At 39.4% G+C, this 18,087-nt stretch overlaps 1 protein-coding gene across 3 annotated transcripts in view; it reads right to left on the minus strand.

Moving 5' to 3' along the window:
• RASGEF1A (RasGEF domain family member 1A) overlaps positions 1 to 18,087 on the minus strand; it is a 325,383-nt gene that overhangs the window by 7,755 nt on the left and 299,541 nt on the right. For all 3 annotated transcript variants that reach the window (XM_042457796.1, XM_042457797.1, XM_042457798.1), the window contains 5 exons: positions 17,241 to 17,369; positions 10,328 to 10,465; positions 6,610 to 6,831; positions 5,430 to 5,504; positions 2,502 to 2,594 (listed from right to left, as the gene is read on the minus strand). In XM_042457796.1, coding sequence (XP_042313730.1) covers positions 2,502 to 2,594; positions 5,430 to 5,504; positions 6,610 to 6,831; positions 10,328 to 10,465; positions 17,241 to 17,369 — 657 coding nt within the window. The remainder of the gene's footprint in view (positions 1 to 2,501; positions 2,595 to 5,429; positions 5,505 to 6,609; positions 6,832 to 10,327; positions 10,466 to 17,240; positions 17,370 to 18,087) is intronic.

The following is an 18,087-nucleotide window of genomic DNA, read 5'->3' on the forward strand; positions in this document are numbered from 1 at the left end:
AACTATCAATGCCTCAATCCCAATATGAGCTTCCTTTAAAAAAAGGGGAAAAAGAAGCCTTTGGGGTATTGAGCTGAGATCCCCTTTTTATTAAAAAGAGTCACTATCTTTGGAGATCACGCAAATCCTGTGTATTGTGGGTTGCTAGACTTCTGTGGCCTTATATAACACAAGAACTGGTGTATTAGGAAAAGCTTATCAACCAAACAAAAATTTAAATAATTTCCTTGTGGCAGCAGCAGGAGTAGAGAAAAGAATATATGAAGAATGGCTGAAGTGACCAGAATACCAAACAACAGTAAAAATATTCTGCTCTTACAAGACAGAAAATACCAAATATCCTATCTAGTACTTCTAAGATGAAGAGACTGTAGAATGGAGGCAATATTTGGGTATGGCACTGAGGAACTGTAATCCAACTTGTAAATTATTATATTATACTTGACAAGGGACATATACCCACACTAAGATAAAGCATTAAGCTGGCCTCATATGTGTTACGTAAATGAAAATAATCAGCTTAACAACTGACTCATTTCCCCTTAATTGGTGATTGCTGAGTTTTAGTTGGCTTTATCTGCTTATTACACTTTTATCTTAGAGCTTCCCCGAGGAACTCAAGGTAGTGCAGTCTAGTCTTCCAGTAACCCTAAGTGTTATGTGATGGCAGTGGATTCTTAATGTGCACTCCCAGCTTGTTGTATAAGAGATCTTACTCAAACCAGAAGTGGAGTGTTGCCTGATTAAGTGATTTGAACCCAGAGAATTCCCCAGTTAAGGGGACTGGTCTCCTTGGTCTAAGGCTAACTCTCTAGGCGTTATACAACACAATGGTTTTTCCAACATCCAGTGAGCATGCAACTCACAACTGCAGCTATGTGCTTAAGTCCCTTTAATGTTGAGTCAGAGGGGCAGGATAGGCATGCCCTTAAATTTCTCCCATGGAAAAGAGGGTTTGAAGTGCTTAACTTTATTTGAATCCATCTCCTGCCTTATTTGTTCACAGTTTGTTGCCCTCATAGTAGGGACTGCTTTTTGTGCTTTGAGGAATGGTTTATTTACATGATGAGCTGCAGTTTCGCCTATGCTGTTTGCAATTAGCTTCTGAGAATGAATTGTTATACATGTCAGTTACTATTCACTGCCCTTGTTGATAGTGGATCAATGCTGCCCATACACATTATTTTCTCAAGTTTGTTTCTAAGGGCTAATCTTCATTTTCTGAAGAATCCTCTGTAGGGAGCAGCTACGATATGCTAGATTTTATGTATAGGGATCTTGCTTTGATGGTAGAACATCCAAGAGTATAACTGTCTACCCGATGTCTAAGAGATATTATCTACAAGGGAGTCTACCACATGATTCTGCTACATAGATATTATTGTTTTTTAATGTACTCAGTTTAATACTGCAGACTGGCCTCTGTCTCTGCCACCCTAGAATCATCTGTAAGATGACTTCTTGGCATATAGTCCATCTTTGCATTTATATTCTAACACAGGCTAGAAATCATAGGTATGACTCATGTCAACCTTCCTATGTACAGAAAAGACACTTTGGTTGAGGGAAGTATAAATATTCTTTGCATTAGGTTTTCACAAGCTTTGGGGAGTTACTTGAATTACAAAATGAAAGAGTTGGCCATGGCTAGAGACCCTCTTCCACACATTTAAAATCCACTTCCACATACACACAGTTTTCCTTTTCTAGTTGTTACATGGAGTTTGGAAAAAGGCACAAACTGTTCAGATATATTGTAAAATTAATTTTTTGAAGCTGCAGCACTTTCTATAAGCGGTTTTAGCAAACCCCGCATCCGTGTATCCATGGAAACTAGCATTTTCACACCTACACATGGTGAATTCTTCTAAGAGCAGAACAGTTACACAGTTACTAGGCATGGTGTACTTATATGGCCAGAGAATTCCCTGCTTTCTCACTGAAGCATGGGTCTTACATTATCAAGCAACATGACTCCTGAAATCAGGAGGGGTGCAAGTCACACAAGACACTGTCATGCCACATATGCCAAACCCCAATAAAGATATGACAGCAGTGGAGCATCACTCCTTCATACACTATTGGAGTGGCATGTTATGAAGCAAGGTCAGGGAGAAATATCACTTAGGGGAAAAATGCTGGGTTTTTACTACACAGTATGAGTCAAATCAGTGACATGGGATAATTACTGAAATACTGGGTGATTCAAAAGAATGGTGCAAAAGTAAAGCTGCTCTTGTTGTTTTTGCACAATTATCTTTGAATCACCCCATAGAAGCTGACTAAGTGCCAACAAGACACTGCAAAAGGCTGCATTTGGCATGAGGAGCTATACCCACTGTAGACCCTGAGCCAGGCCAGGAAGCTGTTATTTTTGTGGGAGAGGTTCAGAGTTTCAGCTGAGGCAGTCTGATGTTGGCTGTATCAAAATATATGACACAGAAGACAGAGTACCCAGGCAATGTGAGGACATCTCTCCCACACTGATATACAGTACTTGCCTTACAAATCTCTGTAGCAACCAACATGCTGAGACAATTAAACCAGTTGTCATAGGCCTCCAAATTGTAGGTCTTGGTAACATCACCTCGGCACTGAAAAAGAAAAGGTCATGTAATATACTCCTGTTCTGCATTTGTAAAAAAAGAAAGAAAGGAAATTGCCCACAGTTGTTTCCAACTGCACCCACACAAAACTAAATTCAGCTTGCATTTTCACACATAGACACTAGCCTCGGTCTGTAACTGGAAATTCTCCAGTAGGATAATTCAAATATGAGAAGGGGTAACAAAATATGAGAAGGGGTAACAAAAATTCCATTGTATATTATTATGATGACTCTGTTAACACAGCTGACCTCCTACTGAGTAGAACATTAATCCTGAATTCTGTGTTTTTTAAAAAACCATTTCAGACATCATCATCATCATCATCACCATCATCAATTTATTTATATAGCACCATTACTGTACATGGTGCTTTAAAAGATATAGAATGAGAAAAAAACAGTTTCTTTTCCTGAGGCTTTAAAGATGCAACAAACAAGGAAAAGGGATGGCAATGGGGGAGAGGATTTAGTTCAGCATATACTGCCTCTTCTCCCCCTCTAAGGCCAGGGCTGTGGCAGTTGGGATGGAGGAGGGATCTTCATCTGCCTCCGGACCTCTTCTTCTCTCCATCCAAGTAATCAAATCTCTAGTAATCAAAGCCACCTATGTACCAACCATTTTAAAAGATCTGTTCTATGCACTCACAGGAATGATCTGAGTACTCAGATGTAGGGTCATATATTTCTGATGTTTTCATTTCTGGGGTTATTTATGGAAGTAGAAAAGGTTTGCTCATTTCCTTCAAATGCCTTCAGAAAAGACAAAGGGAAAAATACAACATACAGAGTCTGCTCCTCATATAGAAGCAAAGTCTGATTAAAGACGTAGACTCATATTCTGTATCGTCTTATCAATATGTGTGTACGTTCCCTCCTGCCTTCCATGTACATAAATAACAACTGAGAAACTCAGAACTGTACTTAAACCTGAAGGAAGTTAAAAACAAACAAAACAAAACAAAACCAAAAACCTAACATTATGTAATATGTATTCCCTGGGATTTTAAGGAATGAGACTAAATGAGTAGGTTCTTTTGTGAAATATTATATATATAATATTTTGTAGCTGTTGTGTCTAGACAAATCCCAGTCTTTGTACAATATCCCAGAAGATTTCCTTGACCTCTGAATTGCATAACTGCGAAGTTGCAGAGAAGAACTGCTACGTCAGATGCCCTTTAGATGTTCTACAGCTATGTGGGAGCTATTCACAGATAAGCAGATCCCACCCCACCCACAGCTGAGGAAAACATCTAGAGAACACCAAAGAGACAAAGCAGTGTGTGGGGGAGGATTGAGTGGTTATTGTTACATCCAGGAAAATTAATTAAAAAAAAATCATTTCTAGTGTCTTGGTTCATAAACCATGGCAAGAAAGAAAAGGCCACCTTTGGCTGTCATGCTGTGGCCTGGAGTGTGGGTGAAAGTGTACTGGAAGCCTAGGTTAGCTTTAAAAAAAGGCTGTATACTTAGGAGAGGCTACTTTCTAGAAATGGTTCCCCATCCTGCACCCTATTATCAATATGAAGTTCTGTGTAGCCAGTTCAGGAACTTAAAAGTTTTTCCTAAAGTGGCTAAACTCTGTGGACTACATTTTTTTAAATTTCTTTACATTCCATTTTCAGGAATATATTACAGTATTTAATGAGTGCCATTCAATATTTAGGCATTTGCTCATTCAAACTCCTACTATGAGGAATTGGAAGACCAATTAATATGCACTGGAGGTCTCATAACCAGCCCAAGACATTCACACTTGAGAGCTAATAGACAAAATCATGGCTTGGGTACTGAAGTGTGAACCAGTGAATCCTTATGGCAAACCTCACTGCAGCCACTAGATGATTCCCCACAAACCTCTCTCAACTTCAGTTCCCAGCTTCTGGACTATAGGAATTATAACACTGAACAAGGGCTACTGCAAGGATAATTAAACTAAATTGTGAGATGTGCTTTGATCACTTCAAGCACTATATACAGTTGTCCCTCAACATTCACAGGAGTTCCCTTTGTGAAAATGGAAAAAATACAAATATAGGCCTGCTATTTTTTTTAACCCTGGGAGAACACTTTTGTAGGCATCTGTAGGACCTTCATCATGACTCTGTGGTTAACATCCAGGAGAAGCTGACCACAGAATCACACTGGAGGACCTACAGGTGCCAATAGAGAAGCTTTTTTTTCAGTCTCAAAGGCAAATACAATAGTCCATGCATAATAAAATCCATGAATGCTTAACCCACAAGTGTGGTGGAATGTCTGTAAATACTAAGTATTATTATCATTTTTCAATTGATTAAAGGTTTTGAATGGCCTAAGTGATATCCAGGAGTAAAGGAAAGAACATGATTACTTTATGACAGTGTATCAGTAATGAGGGCTGGCCTCAACCAGATAGGGAGATCCATCTAATCCAGTTCCAATTCAGGCCATCCAGGTGCCTCTGGAAACTTGCAGAAACAGTATAAAGGCAACAGTGCTCCTCTATTATTCTTCCTAAGCACCTAGTATTGTGAAGTATTTTGCCTTGGAACATGGAAGTTTCAGCTATTATAGTTAATAGTCCATGTTTGTGTCAAACATGGAATCGTGGCCAGTTAAACTATTATAACAATGACATTATATCTGCCCTAAAACCAGCCTAATGGAATAGTTCAAATGGGATGTAACTAAAGCATATATGCTTATATATAGGCACACATTTAAATCTAGTGTAGACGTGCCCTGAATTTTAAACACCCTTTGCTCTTTATATGCCTTACATATATAACTACCTGTAGCTCTGTTTCCTGCTGCCATTCCTTTCCTAGTTTGCACATACCTTGTGATTATCCAGGGAGTCCACATGGCTGACTATCTGCATGAGGTCCTCAGGATAAATGTTGCTCACCCTCTCCTGCATGGAGCAAGGGAAAAAAAGGAAAGAAAAAAGCCTGTCAACATTATAAGTCCACAAACAAGGAACAGAGCTACATATTGACAGGTATCCCTGTGGGGAGAGACCCTAACTGAAATGAGTATAAAAGAATACGTTGGGCAGGCTTCAGTTCTCTTTAACAGAAGGTGTGTAGAAGATGCAGACTCCCTCCCTCCCTCACACACATTTCTCATCACCCTCTTTTTCTACCTTTGTACTGCTTCATTATTGCTTGTAGAAAGACAGAAACAAGCCAGATTCAATCTGCCTGAATTTCTAACTGCTACCCAGAAATTTCTGTAAAAACCTGGGCCCAGAAAGTGCACATGGAGCAGTGACATCTCCTACCCTTCGGCTCTTACCCTATTGCCCACCTGTCTTCCTTCCAGAAGCATTATGGAGCAAAGATTGGTGGGTAAGAGAACCACTGATATAGAGGGGTTGATAAGGCCGCTGCTGCTTATTCACTTAACATCCAGAGCCTTGCTGCTTGGAAGGTAGCACAAATATGTGGTTGAGCCTTTAGGAACTATGGGCTCAGGAAAATAGTTTTGCTTTCATCAGACACTCCTCTGCTCTGGGCATATGTACCTTGCTCTAAGATAATTATCTTAAAACAGGTTCTGTTAGCAAAATGACAGTAGTAGGGAATACAAATAATGTGTTTTGTATTTTTTTTAATGTATGCATTAATAGATGACTTGCAGCAAAGATGGGCAACTATAGAGAGGTCAGGAACCAATAAACCCCCCATGCTTTCTGGCAAGCTGCACTGTCATATTTTGGTATGTCAACTTGGCTGATTTTTGGCCATTTTGAGGGGGGCAGATTAGGGATTTCCCAACCCCATCCCTTGAGAATAGGGCAGAAATGAGGCTGAAGGAGAAATAAACTGACCAAATGCTTACAATCTTGATCCTTTCAGGTGAAATGAGTTCATTGCCCTACCACTTTTTCCTGGTGACATCTTTGAATCTCTTTCCTCAGAGCTATCTGTAATTCAGAAAGTCTAGCTGCAGTAGTTTGTCCTGCATCTGACAAATCTTCTAATTGGTGGGAAATAAAGGAACAGAGGCTCACTCACCAGTTCAATGTGGGTTAGCTGCTGTGCAAGGACTTGTGGGTCACAACAAACACTCAGTATGTCCTTCTGTGATGACTGAGGCTTAGTTTTAAGGATGGTGCCTTTGTCAGTCACTGGTTGGCGGAATTTTTCCCGGATCTCCTGGTACTGATTGCGTGCAGCAAGGGTCATCAGCAGATTCTGTGTCATCTGGCTAATGATCTTCTTGACAGTTCCATTTTCCTAATCCAAAAAGTAGAATAGTTTTCATTGAAACAAAAACTCTGGATTGTCTGATGATGATGATGAATTTCTGGTTAGAATACTATACTGCGGGACTACTTCAGTTCACTATCAAATAAGGTCATGCACTGATTAAGCTCTCAGGGATTTTAACTGATCATCAATCTTTTGGGAATGAATTCATCATTCAAATTTGCTTAGAATTTGCTTGGCGAGTTAAGACACCAATGCAATTCAACAGGTATGTTGACTGAGATAAAAGTAAAGGACTAAATATGGAAAAGCAACTCTGCAATAGCACCCAAAGTATGGAATAGCCTGCCCACCTAGAGGGTTTCCATGGCCAAGTGGGAATCAACCCTGGTCTCCAGGGTTATAGTTGCCTTCGAAAACAAAAAAGATTACGGGCAAGTGAATGGATCAAGCCTCTCCAATTCATCATGTTGGAAGTGTTCAGGAGCTAAAACAGGACTAAATGGACTATTTTCCATCTGATATGTAACATGTAACCTGGCTTAAGTCCTGCTGTAGAGAATCTATTTTCTCTCCACTTTGAGAATACGCTCCATTTTTGTGACTGGGGATAGACAAACATAACACTGTCACAAGTGGATGACTATGATTATACTCCTTGCTGAGTGTGCTAAGTTGGTTTGTTGCTCAATTGTGACCTCAAATGCATAGTCATGAACTTTGCTAAAACTATCCATCCTGCTTGCATTGGGATGATCTTATCTTGATATTCCTTACTCCACTGAGACATTTAAACTGCCATCCCAATACACCTGGCCTCTCCTCCCTGAGAAACCTGGCCTAGCAAGTATCACTGTATACTTAGGCAACAAATATGCTAGCTTACATCATCCCAAAATCTTCAGTCCAAAAACACAGTTCATGTCAGCATATATATTTGACTTTGGTTACTTTAATACTAACATTAAAAATACTAATATTAAAATATCAAGATTAAACATCAAGACCAACATTAAAAAATAAATAGAAAAAATCAAAATCAGTTTTTAATGCTGTTATTGCTTGGTATTTTATGAAGGTATACAGTGATACAAAAGAGTGATAGAACCATTAGTTAACCCTTTCTGGCTCCTCATACTTGACAAGGTATGCCTGTTCCATATTCATCTGTAACACTGACTGAGGGCCAAAACAGATAGACAGGCAAGAGACTTGAATGTCTTTTCTGAAGCTGCATTGAAACCCCGCCAACAGCACCGCTTGCTCCCAAGGCAGCTGGAGTGTGCATGTCATAACCACATGGTGCAGCTTCAAGCTTTTTTTGTTTTGTTTTGCTTTTTTTTTTTTTACTGTTCCCCTAATCATCCCTGCGCACCTTCACAGGAGTGAACCACCAGCAACTGCTATGAAGTGCTTCACTGGGATAGGACACTGGAGCAGGTGTGTGCCCCCTTTACCCCATGCTCCCTCTTTGTGTATACAGTGGATCCTTGTTATACGCTGGGGTTTGGTTCCAAGATCCCCCGTGTATAACAAAATCCGTGTATGCTCAAGTCCCATTAAGTACAATGACATAGCAAAATGGTGTCCCTAATAAAAAATGGAACATCAAGGTAAATTTATACCACTCGTTCCTTTTTTCACAGAAAGGAGTAATGAAAAGCTTCCTGTAATCTAAAGCAAAATATTCCATAGTACTCTTCCTCCAGTCAATGTCAGCTACTCATACAAGACCTCAAGAGTATTTCATTATACGTAGGGAGAGACAGGATATAAATTATTATTATTATTATTATTATTATTATTATTATTATTATTATTATTAGCATTTCCACAAACTATATGACAAGCACTTCAGCTTCACCCTGGCCCCAAAAGAAGTTACATACATTTGAGGTACATATATCGATAGGAGCAGATGTGAAGTTTAACATAGGCATTGTAAATAGCTAGCTTGATATTGTTTTCACTTCTTGAATAACTGGACACTGTTTCCATTTAAAAGTGCGAAGATCGCGCAAAATTTCTGACTGAAAAGTGCAATGGCCTGGAGTATCTTGTACATTGTTCTCACTGTGTAAGTAAGCAGAAAATACTTATATTTTGTTTGTTATTCTTCTTCATAGGTACTCTGCCTCTCACACATAATCTACCCTCTTCATCACATAGCTTTACTCTCCTCCTGCTTTGTCAACCCTTTGAGAAGCAAGAATCCATACTAAGACAAATTTCTTTGAAGTAACAAAAGTTGTAAAAACAATTATCAGACATAACCTCACCAATGACTATGTGACAAGGAGGGGATAGTGTTTCCTCCAAACTGGGAAACCCATCTCCTTAATTAATGCACAACATAAAAGAACAACACATTGTTTTCCTTTTGTGTAAGATCTGTAAGAGCATGTACATGTTTACCCCTCTGGAAATGAACAGTACAATCTTAATCATATCCTCTTGCCCACAGGTTGTGACATCTTAAAGGCATGCAGGTAAACAACATTGCTGACATACTGAGGCTTGTCAAGCTGTCCTGGTTAACACCTTTAACATGACTGCTTATCCTGCAATGTTGTCATTATTGTCAATCTTAGGTCAACAAGTGTTTAACAAGTGTACATGCAATCTGTGGTTAATCTCAAAATATATCCGGAACAGCCTTTTTAAAAAACACAAAGTCTTTTGCTGTCTCCTACTTTTGCTGCATGCCTAACCATATTTGGCTTAGGAAGTAAACACTGAACTGAGCAGGATTTTTGAGTAAACAAGTATAGGATCATGGTATAGCTCTTCAGGGAACTAGTTAGAGCCTGTCGATTTCTGTAAATGTTTCCAGCATGTAGTTTTATTTCCCCAGTGTGAAGCAAAGTTCTTCACACCAGATTTATAGTCAAGTGTAGGCTTTTGACTTTGGTACCATTAGAAACAAGGATGTAGCTACAATTGGGACTGAAGGAAAGCATTTCCACTTTCAAACCAGGAATTCTGTCTCCTCCCATGAATTTTTTCAGTCCCCATTTCTAGCAGTGCAATAACTTGAAACTTCAACTGAACAATGAAGTACAGGTTAGGCATCCAAAGAAAAGGGACAGGAAATCTACCAAGGGAATCTAAACACAGCAAACGTTCTAGGGTTGTAGGAGTGAACAACACTAGAAATTTGGGGAAAGAAGGAAAACTTCATTGGGGGCAGAATTCTTTGGAGTTCACTGGATGGCTAATACCCTCATTCCCTTGTGTTGCCCTCACAGCTACATCTCTGCCTAGAATGGTTGTACTTTTATGCACAATTAAACAAACTTGGTTGAGAAACATGTTCTATGTGATTGTGCTGGATGTGTGTGTGTGTGTGTGTGTGTGAAAACAAAAGGGTACACCTGTTTTTAGGATAAACTATAGCCAGATGTTGTGTGCTGTGTTTCGCTGTTGCTGGTGGACCTGCTTCCAGTTAATACTTTCAACCTGTGAAGATAAATTACTGACTTGCCACAGTGGGGACTTTTTTTACCTGCACAAGCTTCCTTACCTCATCACACTGTGTGATCCTGTGAGCAATTTCCTTTAGTTCTTTCATAGACTTCTCATCCTGGAAGTCATAGGGGAATGTTTCAGTCCATTCCTTTAGGAGTTGTATGATCTTGGCAGCAAAGGACTTGAGTTTTGCCTAAGAAATATAATAGAATGGTTAATCAATGAGCCACAAATCTGTACTGACCAGGATTTTTAGATAATCAGGTGGTGCCCCAATAGCCAAATCTTTACATCACTGGAGTTTATCACACGGGAGGAATTTCTCTTAATTTTGAATGCAAAGAAAGTGGGGCCAGAACACATTCACGTGAATTCACTAGTTCAGCGAATTTACGTGAATTCGAATTGTGTTCGAACTGACTTCCCATTGTCTGAAAATAGCTTGACATTGCCCAAAATTGTGTGTGGTAGTCTATCACGCAATAATGTTAAACCTCATGATTGCGTTTGGACTGATTTCCCATTGCCCGAAATTGCATGTGGTAGTCTATCACGCAATAATGTTAAGCCCCATGATTGCTTTCGGATTGCCATTGGATTATACTTCCAATTTCCCTTGTCTGATAAACTCTAGTATCAGGAGCACATGAAAACAAAGGAAAAAACAAGTGCACTTAACTAGAGTTCTTGCTGGGCATATAAAACATATGTCTGTCCTTCCTTTCCTTCCAAACATGTTAGAACATTACAAGAAAGGCAGAATGAAAACAGGTGTGTATAATACTCAGCTCAGCATCCTCACAGTTATGTGACTTTGTATAACTGGGGTGTAGTTGGGGGAACATAACAGTTTGAAGGGAATTCATAACAGCATTAAAAAAACAGTTTGCAAGAGATTCTGCCACATGCACATCTCTGGAAGAAGAGTTTTGAAGAAAAGGTATCACTAGAGAAAAGGCTTGAGATCTAGGCCCTCATATCCATTGCTCAACAAATGGAATGACACTAAACAGAGACACTAAACAAAGGCTGAGAAGTCCTTTGGGCTGGATTTGAATTTTGATTTAAGCTTAGCCAATTCACATCCCTGGGACCTGAAAGCAATACATACATTTACAAACTTGTAAAGTGATTTGTGCAAGACATATACATTTAAAAATGTGTCAGTTATAAAAAGGTGCATAAACATGCTTTGCTCAGTGGGACAATGCATACAAAAATGGATGCATTTCAAAAAAAGTTACATAAAAATACATAATTCTCATTGTGTGTGTGTATGTGTGCCTTCAGGTTATTCATGAATTTCATATTCTGAAACAACACCTGGTCTCCCATCTTAATCTTAACCAGTCCTCATCCTGCTTCACTTCCAAGACCAGACACAATATGGTGTCTTCGGGGTATTTAGGCAGTTAATTTGGATGGTGGTGAGTTGTTTCACAATCTGATAAGATTCAAGTGAGACTGATGCACTGAGGGATTCCCAAAACCAGTGCAAATATTTTAGGACAAGTGCTGTGACTGCTACAATAAATGCTGTCAATAATCTGGCCCCTTAATTTTGAACCTGTTGCCAGTTTCAGCACTTTTTGGATCTGTATTCCAGTACAATCTGTACACAAAAAATACATATATCTTTCAATGCAGTAATTAAGTATCATGTGGCAAGGTAATTCCTCCAGTTTTATTGTATATGGATTTGAAGCCAATTTCACTGGTCAAAGAGGGAACTATCAACTACTTCCAATGGGGCATTGTTGGAGACAGATGGAAATTACACTTCATTACTGAGTCACTCTAGCTTCAACTATGTTTTGGAAGGTGGAGACTTCCTAAATCCTTTGTCATTGGACTATCTTATTCATTAAAACTAATGACTTCTTTGTTATTATTGTCCTACGTTTGTTTTGCCCTGCTTGTGTACACAGCATAACAGAATTACATTTAATTAAAATCTAGTTCCTAGTGAGGGGGAATGGTTTAATTTTGCTCTGCCCATTGCTCTTAATAAAGCTCAGAAGAGCAGTAATTTCCTTTGTTTGTCATTCCAATCCTGTCACTAAAAAGCTCTCAAAAGTTTTCTTTACAAAGTTTACAAGGGGTGCGAAAGGGCTATTCTGTGATTTCCACCCGTACTTGGGAATTTACAGAGTTTGGGGGAATGCCAAGCAAATAAGTTTCCCTTTAGGAGAAAGAGGAAGATGCCTTGTGAAAATTTCCACCACAAGAGCTTGCTCTGCACACAGAAAGTAATCTTTAGGTCCCAGCATATCAGTTTACTTTTAATAACCCTGCAGCAGTTTATTGATTCTTAACAACTCACTAAAGTGCAATCTAGAGGAGCCTCAGCAATTTGCTTGTGATATGAATTTATAATCACATAACTCAAGATGGAAATACTAGAAAAGGGTCACAAAAGGGCTGCTCAGCAAAGCTAGCAAATGCAAATGCAAAGTCAAAGACAGGAATTCAGAAATGGCAGTTCCAGTTGCCCTTGGTGTTTCCATCAGTCCTAAGACTAGAGGGATGTCTGAAGGCATCAGGGGCCTTGTCAGTTCTTGGGTGTGGTGGTAGTAGAGAATTATTCACCAACAATCCTAGATATTCAAATGCAATTATGTAATTTACAGAAACGTATAAATATTATGTAGTACATATAATTACTCTTATTAGGAAATACAGAAACATTTTTTTAGGAAACACACAGATACATCTGTAGGGTCCAAAACACACTAGAGAAATAATCCAGTCTGAGATGACTTTAACTGCCCCGCTCAATGCTAGGGAATTCTGGGAACTTTAGTTTTGTGAGACATTTAGCCTCCTCTGTCAGAGAGCTCTGGTGACGCATTAAACTACAATTCCCAAGATTCCCTAGCACTGGTCCAAGGCAGTTAAAGCAGACCCACACTGGATTATTTCTGCAGAGTGTTTTGGACCAAGGTAAGGGGGAACTTAGGCAAAGTACAATTTTTTGGGCCTCACCCCATGCCATTACTATTGCTGAATAGCACAAAATGGGTTCTTCATAAACATGCATAGGATTGTACTGTAAATATGTGCAAAGCTAAGATGTTGTCAGCTGACCAACAGCATCTTCAGAGAGAAGCAGTCTGAAAGATATGTTGTTATACAACTAAATATGTTATTTATGGCTATAAAACACAGGCCTTTCTGCAGAGAGGAGTTAGTTATCTTTATCAGTGTAAAAACTACATATCTGAGCCCTGAATCCCACCCTTAAAACCCAGAAAGCTGCACTGAGGGATGGAGTTCTATGGCCCTTGTGAGCAGAGTGCTGAAGGATGATGGGTCTAGAGCTCTCCCATCAGCGACCAGTGATGTGCTGACCAGAAACGGGAGCTCTGTAGGATCCTGTAGCCACTTGTTGGTGCATTGCAGATCACTGGTGGGAGGGGGGCTGGATTTGTTATCCTTCAATGCTTGGCTAACCAGTGTTGCAGAGTTCCATTCCTTGGTCTGTCTTTCTCGATTTTAAGGTGGATTTTAGGGGCACTTACAATCATGTCAATGATAGCATAACTGTAAATGTGAATGGAAAACAATTATGAGATAATAAGCCTAGCTTCTGACATTGTAACTGACTCACAGAATGCCAGCCACTGTCTTTTACTAGTCTTGCTTACAGAATATCATTACAGTCTTATCACCATTATCACACTCTTCTCACTTACATCTTGACTGTTTAGAACCTACTGAAGCCAAGTGGGGAGTGGAACAGGGATGAGGGCCAGAAATCCTTAGAAAACCACTGAGCATCTTTACCTGGGAGACCAAACTACAAGAGGAGGAAAAAATAGGAGTGGGAGGGGAGTTCAGGTTTTTGATGCATTTAGCGCCAACTTTTGCCAGCTGGGAAACAGAGTGAACTTCAATATATGAACAGCTCTCCAGGAAGGTGAGTGCAAATCCTGTATGGGCTACACAGCCCTTTTCTCTCAGGCTTCCTGAGGGCAAGAGCACAGGGGAATGGAATCTTACAAGTAACTAAAGCCCTGGGAACCTAAAGCTTGGCAGGGTACATCACCCCACACTTTAATCCCACATACTGAGGAGAAGGAAGCACACCCTTTCATCAAAGGAGTTTCTCCACCTATGCCAACGTGAAGCTTTTTCTGAGAGCAGCCAGCATTAAGGATGGGGATCTGTTTCATTGTCCTGTCTCTTGGTCACAGAAGGTATTTTAAAAGCAGCCTTATATGCAAACTAGTCAATAATCCAAAACAGCTGCAGAGACAGGCCTGCATGGTGAGACAGCGGGAGTCTTTCCTCAGTAACCACAGGGTGGGTAAGCACCCTCTGTAGGTGGCACCAAGACAATGGAGATTATCACATGGGAGGGACAACATCCTTCTGTCGTCCTTCAATTGGGCTAATTGTGTGATCAAGGATCACACTCCAGCATGCTTCTGCCATCCTTGTCCCATGGCTGAAGTGTCATGGAGAAGCTCTGCACGCTTCTCCTGTGTGTAAAGTGTCATGGAATACCAAATGACAGCTCCATGACACGTTACACATGGTAGAAGTGCACAGGAATGGCTCCATGACACTTTACACACAGGAGAAGGATGTCAGAAGCACACAGGGGTATGATAATCTTTGGCCCCCAATCGTGCGATTAGCCCAGTTTAAGGATGGCAGAAGGATGCTGTCCCTCCCGTGTGATAATCTCTAATGGCCTCCCTTGCTTATTCTTAGTGACAGCTGTGAAAATACATGGGGGGAGAGGTTAGAAATTATCACCATTTTTGCCAGCTCTTCCTGGGGGCTAGCATGCAACAACACCTCATGACTCATCCAGGCAAACAAGTAGATTACTGTAGATTTGGGTACACCTGAAAAGCAGGGCTAGACAAATAATATAAAAGACTCTTATGTGATGCTATTTTCCACCAAAGTGGGGATCCCAACTGAATGAGATAACTGTTCCATTTTGAGGTCCTTTCGTGCATAGCTTCCAAATATGGAACTACCAATATTCTATCCCTCTGCTCTCACTCCTAGCCCCAATTTGGGACTTTCTCCCAATTTTAAAACAGTCCAAACTGTGAATGTTAAAAAAGAAGAGAGAGTTGTTTATTTTTGATATTTTTGAAACGCACCAAGCCCTAGAACCTTCAGAAAAGTGAAAAGTGAAACATAACTCCTTTGTTTTACTGCAAGTGCAAGCGCCTGGCATGCTGGTTCTATGACTTCAGCAATTGCTTTGATATTGTCTCAAGAATCTCTTCTGCTTGTTTCCTAAATAGGACAATGTTGGGTTCTTTTTCTAATTTTTGCCCTTGTAAAGTTAACTCACTTCTTTTTGGCAGGGTTTAACAACCTACTGACATATTTATTAAAGCTTGCTATTCTAAAACTCTGAGACCCTCTCCTTGCCAAACACACCAGCAAAAGCCTCCCAAGTGGATCTGATCCGTTTACTAAAGTTTGTTTTTAATCTGTCAGTTTGTGTCTTGGAACATTTTCTGTGAGATTTTGCTAGTTCCTGGTGACGTCATGAGTACAGGAATGATAAGTATTAAAGCACATAACCACAAAACTTGGTTTCTTGCCAGAGTTTCTCCTCACATACTATCTAGCCAGCTTTTGTTTTATAATATGCTTTATAATATGCAGATGCTTTATCACTGCATATTAAAAGTGGGTGGATGCATGTGTGCAGATGACTTACATATACTGCGCAACGTACTGTTTTGATCAACTGTGCTATGACTTTTCAAAACTTATGTCTGTAGTTCATTGTAGAATTAAAAACAAGAACTTTTGTTTTTTCAAAAGCTCAGCAAAGCATTTCTGTATCTTTCAACACTCCAGTGATGGTGAACCTTTTAGAGTCCGAGTGCCCAAACTGCAACCCAAAACCCACTTATTTATTGCAAAGTGCCATGTCCCTTTGGCTTTCTAGTAACAAACTCTGGCAAACTTTGCGCTGGAGTGACAGCACATATGCCCACAGAGAGGGCTCTGTGCCACCTCTGGCACGCGTGCCATAGGTTCGCCATCAGAAAATCAGAAACTTAGTATCTATTAGATAAGACCGGACAATAAATAACTGTCCTTGGACATGAAAGCAAAACATATATAGTAGAATGTTGTAAAAACCCATGTATTTTAGTAGCCTTTGAATAAAGGAAAAGACACTTTTTAAACTATTATAATTATGATGGCAACTAATTACTTTCTGGGGATTCCTGGACCTGGATCTGTAACTAATTACTTTTAAAAGTAAAAGTAACTTTACAAATCTGAAATTTACCTTAGACAATTTCTAGATGCACTAAATACATATATTGCTGTATGCCTTCAAGTCATTTCTGAATTATGATGGTTCTAAGACGAATCTATCACTGCGTTTTCTTGGCAAATTTTGTTCAGAAAGGTTTTCCCCTTGTCTTCCTCTGAGACTGAGTGAGTGTGACTTGTCCAAGGTCACCCAGCAGGTTTTCATGTCTGAACAGGGATTCAACCCTAGTCTTTCAGTGTCCTAGTCCAACATTCAAGCCACTATATCAGATTGGCTCAACAATACATATGAACAGGGTAAAATTCATAGATGCTTGTTTCCAAGACGTTTCACATGGTCATGTTTACTACAATGCAACTGCAATGACCACAGCAGCATTGCTGTGTGAAACAGTCAGCATGGGTCATAGTTCTTCATATGCTGTTTACTAACAACACAATGAGATTCAGCTCTGATACCCACCAAATAACACACATCTTAAATAGGTAAAATGGGCAAGTAGTTTCAAATTATTAAGTCTAAATAAGGTCCATGTAAAACCAAACAGCAAACAAGAGCATTTGGAGACTAGAATAGTATATTCATTAATTCTGTGTCTGGTAGCCAAAAGAACTTATTTGACAGTAACTTATACATATTTCAGTGCTGACAAATGGAAAAACATTGCTGCTTTAACCTTTGTTACAGCTTTGTCACATACCTTGTCCGCCTCGATGCCAGTCTCTAGCTGCTGCTTCTGTTTAAGGCAGATTTGGCCCACTTTAGCTAAGAGTTCGTGTGGATGAATGAAGACTCGGGAGCTCAGAAGGAAAGTGAAGATATATGTCCTCTGTGTTAGAGAAAGAAAAAATGTATTTAATACACTTTAAACTTCCCACCAACCAAAGTTCTGTGGGCAATTTATAACCCTGTTAAAAATAGAAATGCTTTAAAACAAAACAATAATACAACAAACAGTAAATGAACATCCAGAATATAAAACAGAAATAAAACTGGTAGCACAGAATAACACATATCAATATATAAAACTGAACTAAAACCAATGGCAAGATAAAAATAGAAAGGTATATAAGCATAGCAGCTGTATTTAAAATGCCTGGAAGAACATGGTGAGATGCACTTTTAATTCAGAAGTATAGAACCCACCTTAATGTGTCCTGGAGTTGAAAAAATAAGTATTTGTCTTGGAAAAAGAATTGAGATTCCTATTCCTGAACACACTGTCAAAATATTTTACCAGGTAGGCTGAAGTTCTGTGACTTACTTGGAAGTAAGCGCCACTGAACTCAATGACACTTATTTATGAACAATGTAACTCTGCTTCTGCCTTCCCAGGCCACTGTTCATACAAGATAATTAAAACTTTGCTACTGGAACATAACTGCCAAAATAGTAAATAAAAGCTTGAATATTAATGTATATACTCATTTATAAGTCTAGAAATTTTAGTCAAAAACCTGACTCCAAAAAACCAGTCGACTAATCCATAGGTCAATGTTAGTACTGTATTTAACTCTTATTTTAAAAAAGGAACCATCCCCTGGTGA

This window comes from Sceloporus undulatus, chromosome 3 (genome assembly GCF_019175285.1).
Source record: "Sceloporus undulatus isolate JIND9_A2432 ecotype Alabama chromosome 3, SceUnd_v1.1, whole genome shotgun sequence".
NCBI classification, from domain to species: Eukaryota; Metazoa; Chordata; class Lepidosauria; order Squamata; family Phrynosomatidae; genus Sceloporus; species Sceloporus undulatus.